General features: G+C 34.0%; 3 protein-coding genes across 3 annotated transcripts; all 3 read left to right on the top strand.

Moving 5' to 3' along the window:
- LOC111021796 (Presenilin-1) lies at positions 1 to 1,830 on the top strand. The gene has a single exon (XM_022298862.2). It carries the CDS (start codon positions 206 to 208, stop codon positions 1,574 to 1,576), a length of 1,371 nt encoding a protein of 456 aa, XP_022154554.1. The 5' UTR covers positions 1 to 205; the 3' UTR covers positions 1,577 to 1,830.
- Positions 1,831 to 8,176: 6,346 nt separating this feature from the next.
- Positions 8,177 to 11,141, top strand: LOC111021734 (F-box family protein). Its single transcript, XM_022298770.2, has 5 exons — positions 8,177 to 8,490; positions 8,628 to 8,801; positions 9,365 to 9,527; positions 9,604 to 9,856; positions 10,839 to 11,141. Exons 1-4 carry the CDS (start codon positions 8,264 to 8,266, stop codon positions 9,742 to 9,744), a joined length of 705 nt encoding a protein of 234 aa, XP_022154462.1. The 5' UTR covers positions 8,177 to 8,263; the 3' UTR covers positions 9,745 to 9,856; positions 10,839 to 11,141.
- A 2,697-nt stretch (positions 11,142 to 13,838) lies between these two features.
- LOC111021768 (transcription factor MYB60) lies at positions 13,839 to 15,810 on the top strand. The gene is made up of 3 exons (XM_022298810.2): positions 13,839 to 14,078; positions 14,214 to 14,343; positions 14,877 to 15,810. Exons 1-3 carry the CDS (start codon positions 13,946 to 13,948, stop codon positions 15,598 to 15,600), a joined length of 987 nt encoding a protein of 328 aa, XP_022154502.1. The 5' UTR covers positions 13,839 to 13,945; the 3' UTR covers positions 15,601 to 15,810.
- The last annotated feature ends 3,925 nt before the right edge of the window (positions 15,811 to 19,735 follow it).

Below are 19,735 nucleotides of genomic sequence, written 5' to 3'. Positions count from 1 at the left end.
CTAAAATGAAGTAGAGTTGGAACAACTGAAGGAAAAGAATTTGTTTCTAAAGCGGAAAGTATTTTAACCTTGATTTTTCTAACAAGGCAAATCTCGAGAAATTGGCGCATCTGTTTTCTCTCCCTCCTCCCTAGAGGTGGTTGGAAATTGAAATGGAAATCGAAACCCAAAATCTGTGACTGTCCCGTCGCCGGAATCCTCAGCCATGGAGTCGAGCGTACTGGATACGATCGGCGTCGAGATCATCGGCGTCATGTCTCCGGTCTCAATCTGTATGCTTCTCGTCGTCTTGTTGGTGTATTCCCTCTCCTCCGCCGACCCTCTCGCCTCCGCCCCAATTCGCACCGCCGCCAATCTCGTCTACCTCGAGACCCCCTCCGATTCCGCCACCCAGAAGCTCGAAGGTGCCCTTCTCAATGCCCTGGTCTTCGTCATCCTCATCGCCGTCGTCACCTTCCTTCTCGTTCTCCTTTATTACTACAACTTTACCAATTTCTTGAAGAATTACATGCGATTCTCTGCGTTTTTCGTGCTTGCTTCCATGGGCGGGTCCATCTTCTTGTCTATTATCCAGCAATTTTCTATTCCTGTTGATTCCATTACTTGTTTGATCTTACTCCTCAACTTTACGGTGGTGGGAGTGCTGGCCGTGTTCTCGGGAGGAATTCCGATCATCTTGAGGCAATCTTATATGGTGTTTTTGGGGATTATTGTGGCTGCTTGGTTCACGAAGCTGCCTGAGTGGACTACTTGGAGTTTGCTTGTAGCATTGGCTCTTTATGATTTGGTGGCTGTTTTAGCACCTGGTGGACCTCTTAAGCTGTTGGTGGAGTTGGCCTCGAGCCGGGACGAAGAACTTCCAGCTCTCGTTTATGAGGCTCGGCCTACGGTGTCGAGGGGTCAGGAGAATCGGGGGGCCTTGGGACTTTTGGTTGCTGGGGTCTCTGATTCTGGATCAATAGAGCTTCAGGAAACTCCACATAACAATGTGAACCGTAATGAAACTGAAAACCTTCCTATTTCTGATCACCCTGCTGCTGACATTCAGAATCTTCAGAACGAAGGAGTCCAAAGAAATGGAGATGAAGGGGAGAGGTCGCCTTTGGTAGGTTACATGCGAGAAAGAGACTCGTCAAGTAGTGAATCATCTGGATATTCAACCGGAGTTCTTCATCCAGAAACGGGACGGCGCTTTGGCAGCAGAGAAACTGAAATCTATATAGATGATGAAGTTTCTCCTCTTGTTGAAATGCCTCGTTTACAAAACCAGTTAGAAAGGGCAAGGGCTGCCGCTACCGAGATTACGAGTAGAGGTATTAGGCTTGGTCTTGGGGACTTTGTGTTCTACAGTGTCCTCGTGGGTAGAGCTGCAATGTATGATCTTATGACAGTCTATGCTTGTTACCTTGCAATCATCTCGGGACTTGGATGCACACTCATTTTATTATCGGTTTGTCATCGAGCTCTGCCTGCACTTCCCATATCTATTGCTTTGGGTGTCATGTTTTACTTTTTGACTCGGTTAGTTATGGAACCTTTCGTTGTAGGGACTGCCACCAATTTAATGATGTTCTGATCCTTCATTTTTTTGCCAAGAGTTTAAATCCATTTTAGAGAGGTGATATCTTCATAGGCAATGGATTTAACGACAGTGCAAATGCATATAATTCATATAGAGTTCCTTTTCTCCATCTGTAAGTGTTTAGATGGTAGATTTTAAGCTGAGCAATGCTTACATCACCATATCTAAACTGTGTAGAGAAACTATCATATGTCATCCTAGTGATCTTTTAAGTTCTCAATGATATTTTACCTACTCTTTCTTTGGTACTTGTACTCTTTTTTGTATTTGTGTTTCGTCTTCTGTCCATACAAAATTGAGACTTTTGGAGCTTAAATCTCAAATCCAATACCTGTACCGTGTTTATGTCTTAGTTGACTGAATAAGGAAGAAATAAAAAATAATGGGGTGAGTCTGTTGAAATTGCTTTTGGATGCATACTTTTCCTAGTCATGAGCAGCAGAATTACATGACTGACTACCATCTTGGGATTCTACTGATTACTAGCAACTTCAGCAGAGTTTTTCTTTTATTGTCAATGACTTGATATAGAGTATTGTCCTCCTTTTCTGTCATTTTTCTGTTCTTAGCAGTGGGAAGTAACTGTAAGGAGCTGCCTTATATATTTGGTTGTTGCCTACAATGGCTTTCTTTTTCCTCAAGCTCAAGCCGCTTTAAGTTGTACCTGCAACAAGGAAATCACAAAGTAGGATTGTTTTCTGATGAAATGGAACTTAAATCCTAAAAAACAATTAAGAATGGGCTTTGAGTGGTTTTTAAAAGTTAAAGATTATTGTGCATTTGAAACCACAGTAAACTGTTATAAATGTGTTTTAGCTGAAATTTTGTTTAATATAGTCCCAAATAGCCAATTTACAGCTAGATTGTTTTCTTTCTAGGACTTGAGTTCCATTTTGTTCGTTGTTTAGGATACCATATAACTATTCCCAAATATAGCATTATTTGTCTATGCAATATCACTTCACATTGTTTGTAAAAGCTGCAACAGGAAAATTTTGTTGATAGTAAATGAAAAGTTTTACTGCAGTTTTCTTTGTAGTAGAATATGAGCAGGCATGGATATTATTATCCTGTTCATTTAAAACGATTTCGACTCTTCCACGTCTATGACATTCCTCTTTTGCTACTGCAAATGGAGGAGCATATCCGATGTTGACTTATTTTCCGCTTGGTATGGCCTCTTTTTATAATTCTTATGTTCTTTTTGGTTGGTGAGTCCTTTTTATTGCTACATGGTGTTCTAGACCCTTTTACATTCCTTCTTCTTAATGAGATTTCTGTTTCTTTAAAAGAAAATTCTTTTGAAGTACACAAACTTGCAAGCAGAATTTTGCTTCTAACTAAATGTGCTATTGTAACTTTTGTTATGTTCAGTCATTCCCTCACTGTATAGACATCATAAGTACTCTTCCCATTGCTGTTATTTTCCCCACTAAAAATGTTGGTATATATATGTTTTGATTCATAAGAAAATAAAAAAATACTACAGCTGACAGAAAGTGGATAATTACATTTAGGGAACTTCGCGTTGCTACAGGATCCTCCTATTTTTCACAGATTCTCTGCATCATCAGGTTTGTTTCTTTTTTTATTTTCTCTCCATTATTTACTACCTTAGCTGCCATCTTGTAGACCTTAAATTTCCAGCTCTTCTAGGTTATTGAAGTTTTTTTTTTTGAATTTTTTTGTTTGATGAGAAGTCAAACTTTCATTGAGAAACGTGAAAGAAACTACAAGGGGATATAAAAAACCAGCCCATCAAAAGGAGTTTGAACTAACAAAAGGACTTCAACCCAAAATAATAAAACCAAACTGATAACTACAAAATAGTTTAACTGAAGCCCATAAAGAGACATTAAATCTAACAACCTCCTACACTTCTTCCCATGATTTCCCCACCCATCTAAGAATTATAACATTCCTTTCAAGCTATGAACCCCACAAGATAGCAAAAAAAAAAAAAAAAAAGAAAAGAAAAAAGAGGCCTGCCAAAAAATTCTCTCCTTATCACAAAAAGTAGGAAAGTGAAGCGCCTCCTCTATCATAGAACAACAATCCTTATTGTGCACCTACAAGATCCATAAAGCCGAAGCAACACAACTCGAGCAAATAAGTACTCTTAGAGAATATGATCAAGATTCTCTGACATAAGCTTAGGCTGCACCACTGAAGGCCCAACACAAAGGAGATTAGATTACAGGATGATGTGACGTGCCTAAAGTTCATTACTTTAGGGTAAAATCATATTTTCTGTCCCTATAATTTGCCACTCGATAGATTTGCCCATGAAGTAATGAGTCTGAGGAGAAGGGTTATAGGAGCCATATATGGTGTTGAAGATCACTAGTGGATGACTAAACCATCAAAGGGGTCAGCTAGAGGCCGTCCGTGTATGGACATTTATAAAATCAGAGGAGTTTTTCTGAAGCTTATCTTCTTCAAAGTTTCAAAGGGGAATTGAGTGAGATTTTGGGAGGATAGCTCCAAGGGCAGTCTAGTTGGCAAGGGCTTGAGGTCTCTTGGTCATACTGGCTTAGAGGTCTCAAGTTCGAATCTTCTAGTGAACTTATTACCAAAAACCTTGATGTCTCCTTGGTACGGGCCTTGGGGTGGGCACAGGTGTCCCTAGGTATAGGGGAGCAAAGCTCCGACTCTTGGTCATAAAAAAAAAAGGGAAAAAAAAGATTCTATGAGGATGAATAGATCAATATCGCTCCTCTTTCCATTACCTTTCTTGAGTTTTATAGGATTTCAACCAAAAAAGAGGGTGTGGTGGCTGACTGTTGGGTGCAATCCTCCCTTACTTAGGATTCGGGGTTGAGAAGGAATTTGTTCGATAGGGAGATTCCTAGGTGGACTAACTTTACAGAGAGGTTAGAGGTTTGGTGGCCAAGAGTGGGGAAAGACAAGCTGTGGTGGAAGGCGGGTAGCAGTGGAGTTCTCTCGGCAAAATCGGCTCTTTGGCACCTGTCCAATCCCTCTACCAAGCTGAAAGCCCCTGCAGTGTCCTACATTTGAAGTAGGTGAAGTTTTTCCTTTGGTCTTTGTTTTATAGGAGCATAAACACTGCAGACAGACTTCAGCGGCGGTAACCTTTCTGGTGTCTCTCCCCTTCGGTCTGCTGTCTTTGTTATAACAACGAAGGGACCATTGACCATTTGTTTCTCCACTGCCCTCTTGTGGCTAAGGTCTGGGCTTTTGTGTATTCTTTGTCTCCCACGAAAGATTGATGACTTGATTCTTGAAAAGTTTGGGGGACGTTTTTTAAAGGCAAGGCTTTTGTTCTGTGGAATTGTGCTGCAAGGGCCGTCTTATGGCTCATTTGGGTAGAAAGGAATAGTAGGCTTTTTGAAGATAAAAAGTCTTTAGATGATGTTTTTTTGTAGCAATGTACAACAAGAAATTCTTTTGAATTATAGCCTTCAATTGATAGTTAGGAATTGGTAGGCTGCAATTATTTAGCTACCGGGGAGGGTGATCTCAACCCTCTACCCTCAGGTTGTCTCTCTTTTGGGTTCTCTGAATATATTATTTGTTATCGAAAAAAAATAATTTACCACTTGGTTTATCTAATACGGTGTTATGTGCAACAAACTGACTTTTGAAATTTTATAGGTTGTGTCACCCTAGTTTTTTCTAGTTATCCCTTTCTCTCTCGTTTATCTGACATATCATGCTAAATAAATTAATGTTTGTTCGATAGACATGTCATGTTATCATCAACGTTTGGACTAGAGACTATGTAGAATCACAACTCGTAGTCCAAGATATAGTTGCAAAATCTTGAGTTAAAAAACTAATAGACAACTATTAAGATTATCGCTTGATTGTATTCTTTTATCTAATACACTCCCCATTACTTTTAAATATTTTTAATATGATTAAATATATGTGATTATAGGATAGAACTTCTATAGAACTTCACATATGACAGGTGGTAAACACTATTGTGACATCTAAACGTGGATGGTAAACATGTTTTTTTTTTAATTCTTTCATAGAAGATCTAGGTCTATGTCGAAGAGAACACTATTATCTGATGAAGGCATTCAGAAGAATGCAAATGGTTTTTCAAAGTATATTTTCAGTTGTTGAGATACATGACTTCTTTGATGTACTTCATTAACTAAAAGTACATTTTTGAGACTATGATTGAAGAAGGAATTGAGAAATTCAATACTCTATTACTGTACTTTCAGCTGTCAGGTTATGCCAAGATGACTTCTTTGGAGCTACTTTTGGTTGGGGAGGTAATAGGTATGTTGAGGAAAGTCAATCTTACAACTTCTCGATCATCGAGGAATACTAACGTGTTTACGATGGTTTCTTTTCGGTGAAAGTTCAATTTTTACCTCGTACTTAGGCGAGGGTCAATTTTAACATTAAACTTTTAATTACTAAGTACAGGTAAAACTGAACTCATTTTTGTCTTCTTTAGGGATGAAATGCCTTTCCAAGTTCAAAATCTAAGAGAGTGACCACTTATTCAAGGAAATAAGTAATTCTCTTTTGCAACATTAGTAGATCATGGAGGAAAAGTTAATCTCCATTGCATCACCATTCATGGTGTCCACAAATGATCTCTAACAATGTTAAAATATTGGTTTAAATACTGTTTTGGTTTCTAAACGTTCATTTTGGTCTATGTGCTTTCAAAATTTTCATTCGTTTAAGTCTTGTACATTTAAAATGTCAATTTTAGTTCATGTAGTTTTAAAAGGTGACTATTTTAGTCACCGTTTACAAAATTTTATACATAATGGAAATTCTTTAATATAAATTTATGGTTATGTTTAAGAAATTTAATAAGTGAAGTGTTATTCTAATATTATAGTATAGTAGAAAGAAACGAAATGAAAATGAAGGGAAGTAAAGTGTTATTCTAATATTATTGTAGAAAGAAATGAGACGAAAACAAAAGATGAAGGAAAAAAAAAGTTTTTCTTTAACTACGTGGATTAACATCTGAAATGGACAAAATTTAAAAATATACGATACAAAATGAACAAAAATTAAAAATATAGAGACCAAAAAAAATGAAAAATATAGGGACCAAAACAGTATTTAAACTTAATGGACAGATGTTACCAGGTAATGTGCTATAAATTTCTTGACAAGGTTTTGAAAAGTTGAATATGAAGTTTCTACCAAGCTAGCAAAGGATGAGAAAAATTGCATTGAACATGACAATATGGGAATATTCTTACAATACGGGAATATTCTTGACCCAAAAATCTAGTTTTTATTCAAATTCCGACTCGACCACTCACCCTGCATTATTCTATGAGTGTAGAGATCTTGGAAAGAAGGGTGATATCGTTAGATTTAATATATTTTTACGAGCTTCGATTATTAAATCATTTTGTAATTATCAGTTAGGTTTTATTATTTTAGATTTAGATTATAGTGTTAATTTGGATTTCTTTTAAGGTCGGGTTTTATGTTTGCCTTTGTTAATTAAGTTAGGTACAAATATCTAGCCACTTGAACTATATTCAAGCATGCGATAATGGATAAGATAACGTTTTACATTTCAAATCAATTTCCAACTTTAATTAATGATGATAAATTTTGAGTTTGCATATTCTCTTTATCCTTTGTAAAATCTTAAAATTTATATAACTTTGAAAATGGTTCAAATAAGTGCTAGCTTAAGCATAACTCAACTTGTTAAAGCATATATCTTCGACTAAAAAGTTCGCGAGTTTAAATTTTCGCATCCACGTATTCTTCATTTAATCTCTTGTTTTCAATTTTCAATCTTGTGTCTAAGGTTATGTATAATAGATGCCTAATTCATTAAACATTTTAAAATTTATGAATTTATTAGACATAAAAATAAAAGAGAGTTGTCCTTAATTTTGTGTCTAACTAAGTTATGTAAATTTTAAAAAATGTTGAGTCACTGATCTACTAGCACAAATTTAGAGTCGTATTAGATATTTTTAAAGTTTATCGACCTATTAGATATAACAATTAAAAGTTAATGACTATTAGACATTTTTAAAATTTTGAGATTTTTTTTTCTTTTGTTTTAGTAATATAGAGATAGGGATTCGAACTTGCGATCTCAGAGATTGATGTCTTAATCAATTAAATTATGTTCATGTTTAGATTGACAAATTTATAGACTTATTAGACTTGTAATTTTACAATAATTATATATTTGCTTTGAGTAACAGTCCTATGATAAAATATTTTTTTTTAAAATAAAGAACCAATATATTCAACCATCTACTTTATCACGTATATAAAATATATTATCAGTGATATACTTTATTTATTATTATTTTTAATATAACATTTACATGCATTACTTTTTTTGTGTAATTCCTATCTTATTAATTTCATTATTTCTTTCGATTCACATATTTTTCATTCTCATACGTGGCATCTATATGCACTATACTCTTTTTGAGATTCGAATCATGACCTGTTTGTCAGAGATCGGTATTAATTACTGTCGAGCTAAGCTTATATTAGCACGTTCACCAACATTGATCGAGTTTAGATTAGATATATCATAATTATTAATTTTTTTTTCAAAATTTTTTTTTGTAATAAATTTACAATTTTGCCATCTGGGGTTAGAAGAATCAAATTGTTCTGATGAACTCTGCAATTGGATTCTAGGGCTCTCTGCGGTTGTTCCTTTCAAGTTTCATCTTCGCAGATCCAAAAATGTCTGAACTACCGGACGAGCTATGGAGGCAAATTCTCGAAATCGGTGTAAAGAGCCGTGGTTGGACTTACAGAGACCTCTGTTGTCTCTCCATTTCTTCTCGTCGACTTCGCCGGCTCTCCGGCGACGACTGTTTCTGGTCGCACCTTCTCTCCTCCGATTACCCTTCTTCATCTTCTACTTTGCCGTCCTCCACCTCCTCCTCAAAGTCCCTTTACGAAATCAGGTAGATAGAAGAATTCATGAGCATCAGTATCTCTCAATCTCGTGGCGTTTGGTTAATCTGGAATACGGAGAATGATGAGTTCGTGTTTCTTTTATCTTCGGGATGATGATCTTTTTCTTTTTTCTTGGTGTTGTTAGAGTGGTGAGAGATAGAAATAGGAAGCAAGCGGCGCACAGGAGAGCAATACTTAGAAAGGATAGCCAGATAACTCAGCATTTGAGAAGGATTCGGGAATTAGAGGATCAGTTAACGGAGGAGACCAAGAAATTAACAGCCACCTTATCGGAATTGTCTAATTTACGCAGGGTCAGGTAGTGTTCAGAAATTATTCCAAATCTTCGGTAATCTTCAATTTTCCTTGGAAAGTTTATGGAACTTGTTTGCTTGTGCCACTTAGTTTGATTTCAATTAATAGAACTGTTGATCGGAATTGTGTTTTCGTTGAGTGTGCTGGGCAGTGGTAAAAGGAGGAGATTGTAATTACTCATTAGTTGCCCCCAAGGGGCAGCCCATTTGACAAATGCTAGGGATCTCTTAGTCATACTGGCTTAAGGTCTCAAGTTCGAACCTTCTGATGAGCTTAAGATTAAAAACTTTTGATGTCTCCCGAGTCCGGACCTTGGGGTGGGCACGGGTGCCCCTGGGTATAGGGGAATATAGCTCCGAGTCCCAGTTATCAAAAAAAAAAAAAAAAAACTCATTGGTTAGTATCATTGTAGCTAAGTTCACAAGGAGCATCTTAGTAGATGGCATGGCTCTTCAATTCTCTGTCAATCACAAATCTCAATGGATTCCCTTCATTTGTAATGTTGAAATATCGAGTTGGCTTGAAGTTGAAAATTTTAAATATGATCATTGTGATTTGTGGTTTCAGGGAAGCAACAGTATCTTTGAATGTCTGGCAGCCTGCGATCATTAGGGGAAGGGAAAAGCAAATTGTTGAACAATGCAATGTTTCTGTTGATTCTCGGTCTCGGACACTTGAGATGGAGCTCAAGCTTTGTAAGCAACAAATTGCCATTTTTCAAAAAACACTTGTAAGTTTTAAACGTGAAGACATTATTTTGCTATTTGATAACAATGTAACTTTAATTTGTAATACTGCTTGCACAGAATGAAGAAAGGCAGAGACTCCACTTAGCTAATAAAGAGTTAGCTTCTATGAAGTATCACCCTATAGATAATATCAGTAATCGTGAATCTCGCTTCAAGAGGAAGTCAAAGGATTTAAAATGCAAGGGCCTTGCTTGTTGATCATGCATAAAATTTTATGCTTGGTGGGTTTAAATATCTTTGTCATCTCCTTGATGGATTCCTTGCCAAGAATCCTAAATGCCTCTCCCCACACGTGTCCACAAATTCAAAGGTGTGAACTGTTCTCTATTAGTAATTTTCTTCTTCATCAATTGTTGTTCTTTTCTGACGAGATTAGAATTCCGCTCAGTATTTCTCGATAAGCCCATTATGATGCCTCATACTTATGTTGAAAGTTCCCTAGTGGTACCATGGAGTGGTGCTTGTAGTTCGTGGGTAAATATTCTGATGTATAGAACTTGATGTTATTTTAGTACGTTGATCCATAAGTAACATTTTGGTAGAGAGGGTGGGGGTGGGATGAGGTTTTCTTCCATATTGTCATTATTATGTTCTTAAATCAGGTTGATGCTTGGTCTATATTTCGTATACGGTATACATGATTTGTTAAGTTCTACGGATGTATATACATACGGTGCCTTTTGCTTCCAGAAATGAAATTGAAAGGCAAAATTAGCTAACTTTTTTATTTTGCTTGAGTTCACTGTGAAATTTTACCTTGACTTAATTTTTGTGGGTTATCAATCGATCATATCTTTGTCATAGGCATGAATACATGATTAACTGTTGTCATATCAACTGAGTGTTATTTTTATGATTGTTTTATTTTCTACTGTAAATTTCTGTTGATAACTTTTGTTTATGTCTAATTAACTCAACCAACTTTGTACAACGCAGTATTATTTAGTACCTAATGCCTATTAATTCTTAGAAGATTGTATCACTTAAAAATAATCAACTGTGCTAACTGCTACATTCACTGGTTTTTTCTTTGTGGATATTTTATTTTATAGTTGAATTTTCTGCTTTGTAACTTAACATCCGTGACACAGTATTATTTATGCCTCAATTTTCCATGTGCCCTACTTAGATAATCCATTCTCTTTTCTTGCCTATATTGTTAGCTTTCCTTTATAAGCTAGAATAACTAATTAAGTCTCCATGTGTGAGGTATGCTGCATGTTTGCTTCAATTAATCTGAGTATGAGCTGGTACTGATCATGATAATATGCTTGATTATCAAATTTTCTCAGGGCGAGCTTAAACTAAAACGGTTAGGACGGGTAGCGGAGCATCTTGGAACTTCTAAAGACAGTTCTGCCTCAAATTCACAAGTTGGAGTTCTGCAGAGTAATAGTATGATCAACCCGTTGTGTCGACATCATATGCAGTTCTACATTTTATTCAAATTGACAATACCATGAAGCTATCGATAAGGGAATTATATCAAATCTCATAGCCAATAGCAAATATATTTTAAATTCTATGGCCTTTAACATTATTAGTTGTATTTACATCCTAATTCATAGCCAATGAAAATGCTGCTGTTGAAGATAGTACTCAGTCTACTTTCTCATTTGAATGTATATATATGTGTGTGTGTGTATAAATATATACACTGAGCATATGGGTCTATTGTTTACTTTCTTTGTGCAAGTTTCCATACATCATTGATGTTTATTTGCTCTCATTGTAAACATTAAATTTTCTCAAGAAACCAATATTTTAGATTCAGGTTCCCATCTAGATGGTGTCAAAGGCTGCTCTAGAGGATAATACTTGCTTTATCCAGGTCTGCTTCTTGCATTCTCTTCAATCTATTACAAAACGTATTTCGAATCAATCCAATGGTGATTATGGAGCATATAGATTTTGAATCTGCATCCAATGGTTATATAACGGCCCACCCAAAGAACAGAAGGCCAGAGCATGAGTTTTCCTACTAGCAGACAAATCATAGACCATAATAGAGAAGTTTTAGTCATTTGTTAGCTTTGTACTCTACAGGTAAATAGGTGTGAAGTTATTGTGTTGTGTATGCTCTTCTCTGATTTACATTTTTCTTTTTAGAGATTATTGAAGTTGAGCTGGAGTTCTTGATGCCTAGATCAAAACAAAAAGGTTCTCTCTTTGTATGAGGCACGGATAGGATGATACGTTATTTTCTAAAATTTTAGAATACAGATATGGACATGGCAAGAACAAGTTTATTATCATATACATTTTTAAAATATATATCATTTCTATACAAAAAAAAAAAAAAATCAAAGTAAAAAAGTTTATGCATGTTAAGTGTTCAATACGTGTCAAACGAACGTCAGAGTGTCCTATTGGGCATAGACATGTTACTAAATTAAAGTGTTTGTTCTTCTTAGCATTGCACTCATCCTTTACGCATGTGTTTCAACAAGCGTACATTGATACAGGTAGAATTTTCTTGATTGACGATCGCGACCAGCACCCGTTTAGTGTGAGCTCTTCTTCAATCCTTGTATGAATCATCATAGTAAAAGGTTCTGTATTTCCCTTCAAATACTTTGTTGTCTTGATATATTTAATCTGTTCATTGTCCTAATTAAATTGAAGAGTCTCCATCTCATCTCATCTTGCATTTTGACATGTAATTAGGCCATTAAATGTGAGGTCCCCTCCCCTATAGAAAGAGAAATAAATAGGAGAGAGAGAGAGAGGACTGCCATTTTATCCTTGAACACAGAGAGAATCAGAGCCACAGAAGAAGAAAGCTTCAGCCTTTTTCACTTTTTGTTCTTTATAATAAGCTCACCTCTGCCGTACACTTCTTTTTGCCTTCTCACTTTTTGTTTCCACCTTCTGTCATTGACTGTTACTTCTGTTTTTCCTTTTTCTAATTAAAAAATTTTAGAAATATGTATTACCCAGCAAGTGATAGTTTTATTACTTGCTCGGAAAAAAATTTCAGTATTATGGGAGTACCATACTTCTTTTGTTTATCCAAAAAAATGAAAGGATTTGATCCTACGTCATTTTGAATAGAAGGGGAGTATGGTACTCTTTGTACTCAGCATAGTTGCAGACAAGCTTTTATGGAAATGTTGATGAAAATATTGATATGAATGAATATTTTTAGAAAATTTGTAAAAGTAAAAAACTTATAACAAAAATTCAAATTAACAAATAAAGATTTCAATCTTTTTAAATAAGTTAAAAAATTAGTAATAGTTATATTATGTTGATATTAGTGATATTTTGTTGATATTTTTATATTTTGTCTATTTTTTTTTGATATTATGGAAATGTGTCCTATCGAATTCATGGATATATGAAAATGTCTATGGAAATGTGGACGAAAATTTAATATTATGATTGTGGATTTGAATCTTATCCCACGTGTCTTTATTTAATCCTTAAATTTTAAAACGTCTCAATTAAATTCTTGACTTTTAACTTGGGATTTTGAATAATTCTTGTCGTTTATATTACTAATTAAATAACAAAATAGATGTTGGTAGACAAATATTAGTTAATTTGGCACAATATTGTAAGTAAATAACAAAATAAAGTAGACAGCTACTAGAGGAACATTTTGCTTTTTTTTAATTTTTTTAGCGTTGATAGTTTAAGAATCAAAGTATAGAATAATTTAGATCAAAATAGAACCAAAACCTATTATATCTTTGAAACTAGTTTTTAAAATGTGTTACATTGCAAATTGAATCTATATAGTTTGAACTTAGTTTTAAATTAGCTTCGCTGATTTTAAATTTTCATTCTAGTCCCGTTTTTAAATTTTAAGTTTTGTCTTTATGGTTTGGTTAAATATTTTACAAATCCTCGATCTTATACCCACATGTAAAAACTCCCTCATTTTGTCTTATTTTTAACTCAATTCTAAACTCTAATACAATCCATTAGTTAAATAGGAAAGGAAAATACTTGGCACCTAAAATAGAGAAATACACAAACAAACATTAAAAAAAAATAGAATGAGTTGTCAAATTTTCAGTGACAGATGGTGAGGTTAAGGAGCCAAATATTATCCAATAAAAAATATCAACCAATTGTCAGCTATCGACAAGTATGATCGCAACAAAGACTCTATGTGAGTATATTTGACTAAAGTCATAGGGACTAAATTGGAACTAAAACTAGATGAAACTTTTTAGAACCGTAAAAACCAAATTAAAAATGAGGTCGGGCCAAATTCGTAATTTAACAAAAAGGAAAAGGAAAAACTTTAGGTCAAGTATTTTAGCAATCACATGCTGACTACACTGTTTGAAAGCCTCTCTTCTCTCTTCTCTCTATATAACAAAAAAAAAAAAAAAACTATCAGTTTCAGTTTCAGTTTGAGTTTAAAGAGAGAGAAGAGAGAGAAAGCATGGGAAGGCCTCCATGCTGTGAGAAAGTGGGGATAAAGAAGGGACCTTGGACTCCAGAAGAAGACATCCTTCTTGTCTCTTACATTCAACAACATGGTCCTGGCAATTGGAGATCAGTTCCCACCAACACTGGTAATTCTCTCTCTCTCTCTCTCTCTCTCTCCTTTCTCTCTCCTCCTCCAGTTCTCGAGATCTGAGGTTTCGTTCCGTTTCGTTAAATTATTAACTTATGGGTTACGGTATATTTAATCTTGTACTTGTGTCTAGGTCTCCTGAGATGCAGCAAGAGTTGTAGGCTCAGGTGGACCAACTATCTGAGACCCGGAATCAAGAGAGGCAACTTCACTCCCCATGAGGAAGGCATGATCATCCACTTACAGGCTTTGCTTGGTAACAAGTAAGTAATCGCGATCTTTCGTCGAAACTTCTTAAAACTATTGGCTGCATAGTGAAAATATAATTTTTCATTTCTCTCTCGTACATCCAACCGTGTATAAAATATCGTCGTTGTTGATTGTTTTAGCCTCTCAAATAATTTCTACGATTTTTGTCTCAAAAGCAATTTTTTTAAAATTTTTTTTCTGTTTTTGTGGTAGGATTCTTAAGAAAACTGAGTTTTTTTTGGTGGGATTAATGGTCAAAACATAGTTTTAAATTTTCTCTTTCATTCGACTCACTGTAATTGTTCCAACCGCTGAAATAATTTCTCCGTTTTTTGCCTTCAAAAACAATTTTTTTGTTTGTTATTTTAGGCATCCCTTCGAACGTATTTGTCAAAATACAATTTTTAATTTCTCTCCGGATATCTAACAGTATAAAATTATCAGTCACATTTATGTCGTAATTCTTTTTTTTTTTAAGAATTCTTAAGTTTGATTTTGTGGTTTTTTTTTTTTTGTTTTAATTTCTATTCCTTCTTGATCTTTGCAGATGGGCTGCCATAGCTTCTTATCTTCCACAAAGAACTGATAATGATATCAAAAACTATTGGAACACTCACTTGAAGAAAAAGCTCAAGTCAGCCTTTGAAGATCCTCCCCACTCTTCCAAAGCTTCAGATCATCACTCACCAATCTCTGAGTTTTTCTCAAACAGGAGCTTGGATTTGGATTCCTCCTCCTCGTCTTTCGGCCCGAACCGGTCCTCTGCCGCTTCGTCATCGTCGTTGTATTATTCGAGTGCCGAGAACATCTCGCGCCTGCTCGAAGGCTGGATGAGATCTTCTGATCCTAAGACTAGCGACAACGACAACGACAACGAGATCAATTTCCACGACAAGCAAAGCGGCCATCATGGAGATTCCAATTCCACGGTCGTTTCTACCCAATGTTTCGAACCGAAAACCGAGCAAGACGCCAGCGATGGGATGGCGTCCGGGAAGGAGATCGAGTCGATAGCGTCATACGAGAATTTGAACAACAACAACAATTATAATGTGGCAGCTTCTTGGGAGAATTCTACAAGTTGTGAGTCTTGTTTTGATGTTGGTAAGAAGAAAATGAGATGTGAAATTAATTGTGAGAATGAGGAGAGAAATAACAACAATAATAATAATAATAACAATAATCCTCCATTGTCATTTCTTGAGAAGTGGCTACTTGATGACACAGCTGTTCAAGTAGAGGAGATGATGGCATTGTCACCAATGTTCTAACATTTTTTTTCTCTCTTTTTTTTCCTTCTCCAAATTAAATGAAACTTCTCAATTTTAGGTTTGATTGAAAAGAGAGAAATGGAGAGAGAAACCCTTTTCCTCTCACTAAAAATGTAATGTTTAGCATTTCTCAATTTGTCCAAGCTTAGTGTTGAATGAAAATCCTCAACCTTGGTATAATTGTATATATATATTTATTGCTTTGATGAACATGCGGGGGAGTTTTGTTCATGTATTGAGATTTTGTGTAGTTTGAAATTGAAAAGTTGAATTTACGTGCTAAAGTGAGCATAACTCAGTGGTAATTGACATATATCTCGTCAAAAGGTTGTGAGTTCGATTCCTCACCCTACATGTTGTACTAAAAAAAGTTGAATTTCTGTGCAAAAGCGAACATAACTCAACGGTAATTTTATGTTTGCTATTCATGGATTGAGTTTTTAATTTATAGGTATGAGATTTACTTATTTTAAGTTTGTTAATTTCATTAGCTTTTTTTTTAATTGTATTTTTCATATTTATAGTTTACCCACTAATTAAAATTTGGGGCTCTTGTTCTTACATCAAATCATTAAAGAAAATAATATGCATTATAATTATGTTATATATTATGTGAATTATATATATATATAATGCAAATAATCTTCAAAAAATAATAAATAAGTGTACTCTAAATCAAATATTCATTTGACACTTGGCTTTCTTACCTTCCTTTTTCCCCCAACCATTGAAATTATAATCAATCTATTGAATGAATACCAACAACCTTAGGGCCTACTTGGGTTAATTAGTTTGTTTCTATTATTAAAGAAATTATTGTTTTTAGAGATATTTTAAAAATCTCAACAAATTTTTTAAAATGAAAACAGATTTTTAAAAATTATTATTTTGGTTTGTTACTAAAACTATTCAAGAGATGGTGATTTTTATGATTTATAAAAGTTAATATTACTTTTACATTTAAAAAATAATTTTTTAAAAAAACAATAATTTTGGAGAAAATATCTTTACTTATTCTTAAAAAATAGGTCATCCATGAAGACACGCTTTTCACCATAGGGGAAGAAAAATAAAATTCAAAAAGCAATTATTAATTAAACTCGTCTTTCACTGCATGTTCGTTCTAAAAAATTAGGTTTAAATACTATTTTGATTCTTGAACTTTTAGTCGTGGTTTATTTTGGTCAATGTAGTTTAATTAACTTCTATTCATTTTAGTCATTATGCTTTCAAAGCGTTCGCTGTGATCCTCTACTTTAAAGTTATCAATTTGGTATTTATTTTTTAAATTTTAACACAAATTTTATACACGACGACAAATTTATACTTATATTTCAAAAAAAAATTAGTGAAAATTATGACGAAATAAAGAGGTAAAAATAAAAATGAAGAGACCAACTTTTTCTTTTTCTTTTTTTTTAGTATAAATGTGTGGTGGAGATTTCAACTCACGGCTTTTTGATCGGAAATGACCAAAATGAATCGGAGTTAAAAGTATACCAACCAAAAAAATATTTTTTAAAAAAATAAAAAAATTGCTATAAAATAGTCCCAAACCCCTTATATATTTTTAAGTTCTTAAAATATTTTGGGGCATCATAAAAATTATTAATATTTAGATACCAAATGTAAAGGGAGAATCACTCATAATAATTATTAACAAGTAACTTTATATTTTTAAATTCTTCCAACCTCGACATAGTTTAAATAGTAAAAATATTACCGACCTACTTCATAAGTAAATAACATCAAAGAAATAATATTTTCATTCCAATTGATTTCCATTTTAATTCTTATCGAGCAGACAGACAGAGCATAACTGTCATAAATAGTTATTGAAGTAAAGAAATTGGTGTATTGAAACATATATTGAAGTAGTGTATTTATTACAATAACATGGTCTCATAAAAGTAAAAGAGAGAAAATTTGTCACGAAAGTCTTGCAAACCAAAATAAGAAAAATAGGTTTCCCCACGAATCTTCTTGTTTTGGTAAATCCATGAAGGAGAAGAAAGAAAGAAACCTGTGATCCTTTCCTTCACCTTTCGGTGCCTCAAACAACCCTCCATTTTTGCCCTCCATATATCATCTCTCATGCAATTTCTTTCCTTTTTGTCTTCCCCATTCACCATTTTCGTCTCCAACCGTGCTCTGATCATACGGTACTCGGTTTATTTCAACATCGTGTCGTAGTCTAGCTTTTGACTTTTTTCTTTTTAATCGTGGCAGTGAAATACAAGGATTTTTTTCAATACAGCATGTAGAGTGGGGATTCGAACTTACAACATTTTATTTAGTTGGAAGTAGATGTTTTAATGGCCAGTTGAACTATATTCGAGTTGACGTTAGAATACGAGGAAGCGAAAGGATTAGATTGGTAGCTATTATTCGTTTGGTCGCTAAAATATAAAGATCAACACTAACTAAATATAAACATCTAAGGTATTGTTTTTGTTAAATTATGTACTGGACATGCTTTCATTTAATTCAAGAAAAATTTTATAGTATTGCCCCTTAAATGAAAAGGTAAATTCTATATAAATAAATAATATATTTATTTACTTCCATTCCTTTACCTATTTTTGTGCTTTTAGCAGTTTCAGCGCTTATTTACCAATCAGTGCTTGTTTAGCGATGACTCAATATTAATGGAGTAAATAAAATTGAAAAACATGAATTTTATTAGATTTGACGCATTTCACTGCTCCACCGATGTTATCTTCTAATTATATTTTTTCCTTTCAATATCTTTTCCTTTTTTTCATGATATTATTTCGAATAAAAAGCAAAAAGACAGTCGTGAATAGCCTCATTCAATAAATATTGCAATTAATAATGTTCATCAAATTTTATGTGTTATATTTCTCGTTCAATCACAAATAACTTATAACGTTGAATTTTTTTATCCAGACACCAAAATTCTTTAATGGAAAATAAAATAAAACAAAGTTTAAAGCACACCTAAATTATTTAGGTCAAGTTTGTTGAATAAGAAATGAAATCATAATAGAAATCAATTGTTATATTGATGTTACCAAAAAAAAATAATAATAAAAGTCAAAACGCCCAAATTCACTCCAATTTCCTAAAACAAACATAATCTTATCCCATTAATTAATTTCTACATTTTAAGAAAGGATTTTCAAAATATGCCAAACAAGCCTATCACATCGTGGAATAAATACACGTCAATATGTCCACATTTTCACACGTCAACAAAATTTGACATCAATATTTTTGATATACCATAAAAGTAGACCAAATCTATTACAATCAATATGAAGATGCCAATAATAATATTTTATAATTTATGTAGGGTTAAATTATAAATTTATTTCTCGAACTTTTTTTAGAGTATTTAATATAAATCTCTTGAAGAAAGTCGTGGATAGTTTGTGTGATGCTGTTTTCCGTAGAGTTCACAGGTTGGTCACATGCTAACGAGGACGAGCTGTCGAGGTGTGTTCATGAGCGAACCTGCACAGGGAACAAACACTCTGACGCCCAATTTAGTTGCAAGCTCGATTTGTTTAAGTCGTTCCGGGAGGAAATTGTGTACCTGTTCAATGAGCGGAGTGTCCTTTTCATAGAGGGGGAGATAAAACCGTTAAGTGGTTACGACATGCGATTACGGCTGCTGGGTCCCCAGGTTGGTGGTCGGACTTGAGGTCGCATTCCTTAGGTCGGCAAATGTATTCTCTTTCATCTCAGTTCGGTATGGATCAGTTCGTCGGGTTCCGATGGCTATTTTGATACAAATGCTCTGAACTGAGTTGATACTTACACGTGTCAATTCTAATTTTGACCATCTACTGTATGGTTTTGAGAGATGAAATCAATAATGTTGATCAAATTTAAGTGATTTTTGAAGTGCAATCACAAACACTTTTAAGGTTGAATTTCTGATCGTTTTAACTAATGGGTAATTAGGACCTCAATAAGTTCTAATGGTAATTCTTAAAAAATTAGTCCAAAAAAAAATTTTAAAGTGTGGAAAATAAAATAAAACAAAGATTAAAGCACAAGGCCAATTAATTTAACCGAAGTTATTCTTAATATATAATTCAGATCGAGTTTATGTTGAGTAAGAGATTAAATCATAATAGAAATCAATAAAAAAATTTTGACATCAATA

Source organism: Momordica charantia (genome assembly GCF_013281855.1).
Source record: "Momordica charantia cultivar OHB3-1 chromosome 1 unlocalized genomic scaffold, Mcharantia_2.0 BLBB01000001.1, whole genome shotgun sequence".
In the NCBI taxonomy this organism is placed as follows: Eukaryota; Viridiplantae; Streptophyta; class Magnoliopsida; order Cucurbitales; family Cucurbitaceae; genus Momordica; species Momordica charantia.
The sequence above is the reverse complement of the archived record's forward strand: the minus strand, read 5'-3'. Positions and strand labels throughout refer to the sequence as shown.

Excerpts from the sequence above, each read along its gene's own strand:
- LOC111021796 (XM_022298862.2), top strand. The coding sequence starts at position 206 with ATGGAGTCGAGCGTACTGGATACGATCGGCGTCGAGATCATCGGCGTC.
- LOC111021734 (XM_022298770.2), top strand. The coding sequence starts at position 8,264 with ATGTCTGAACTACCGGACGAGCTATGGAGGCAAATTCTCGAAATCGGT. Across the intron at positions 8,802-9,364 it reads TCTAATTTACGCAGGGTCAG|GGAAGCAACAGTATCTTTGA; the intron begins GTAGTGTTCAGA and ends TTGTGGTTTCAG. Across the intron at positions 9,528-9,603 it reads CCATTTTTCAAAAAACACTT|AATGAAGAAAGGCAGAGACT; the intron begins GTAAGTTTTAAA and ends CTGCTTGCACAG.
- LOC111021768 (XM_022298810.2), top strand. The coding sequence starts at position 13,946 with ATGGGAAGGCCTCCATGCTGTGAGAAAGTGGGGATAAAGAAGGGACCT. Across the intron at positions 14,079-14,213 it reads ATCAGTTCCCACCAACACTG|GTCTCCTGAGATGCAGCAAG; the intron begins GTAATTCTCTCT and ends ACTTGTGTCTAG. Across the intron at positions 14,344-14,876 it reads CAGGCTTTGCTTGGTAACAA|ATGGGCTGCCATAGCTTCTT; the intron begins GTAAGTAATCGC and ends TGATCTTTGCAG.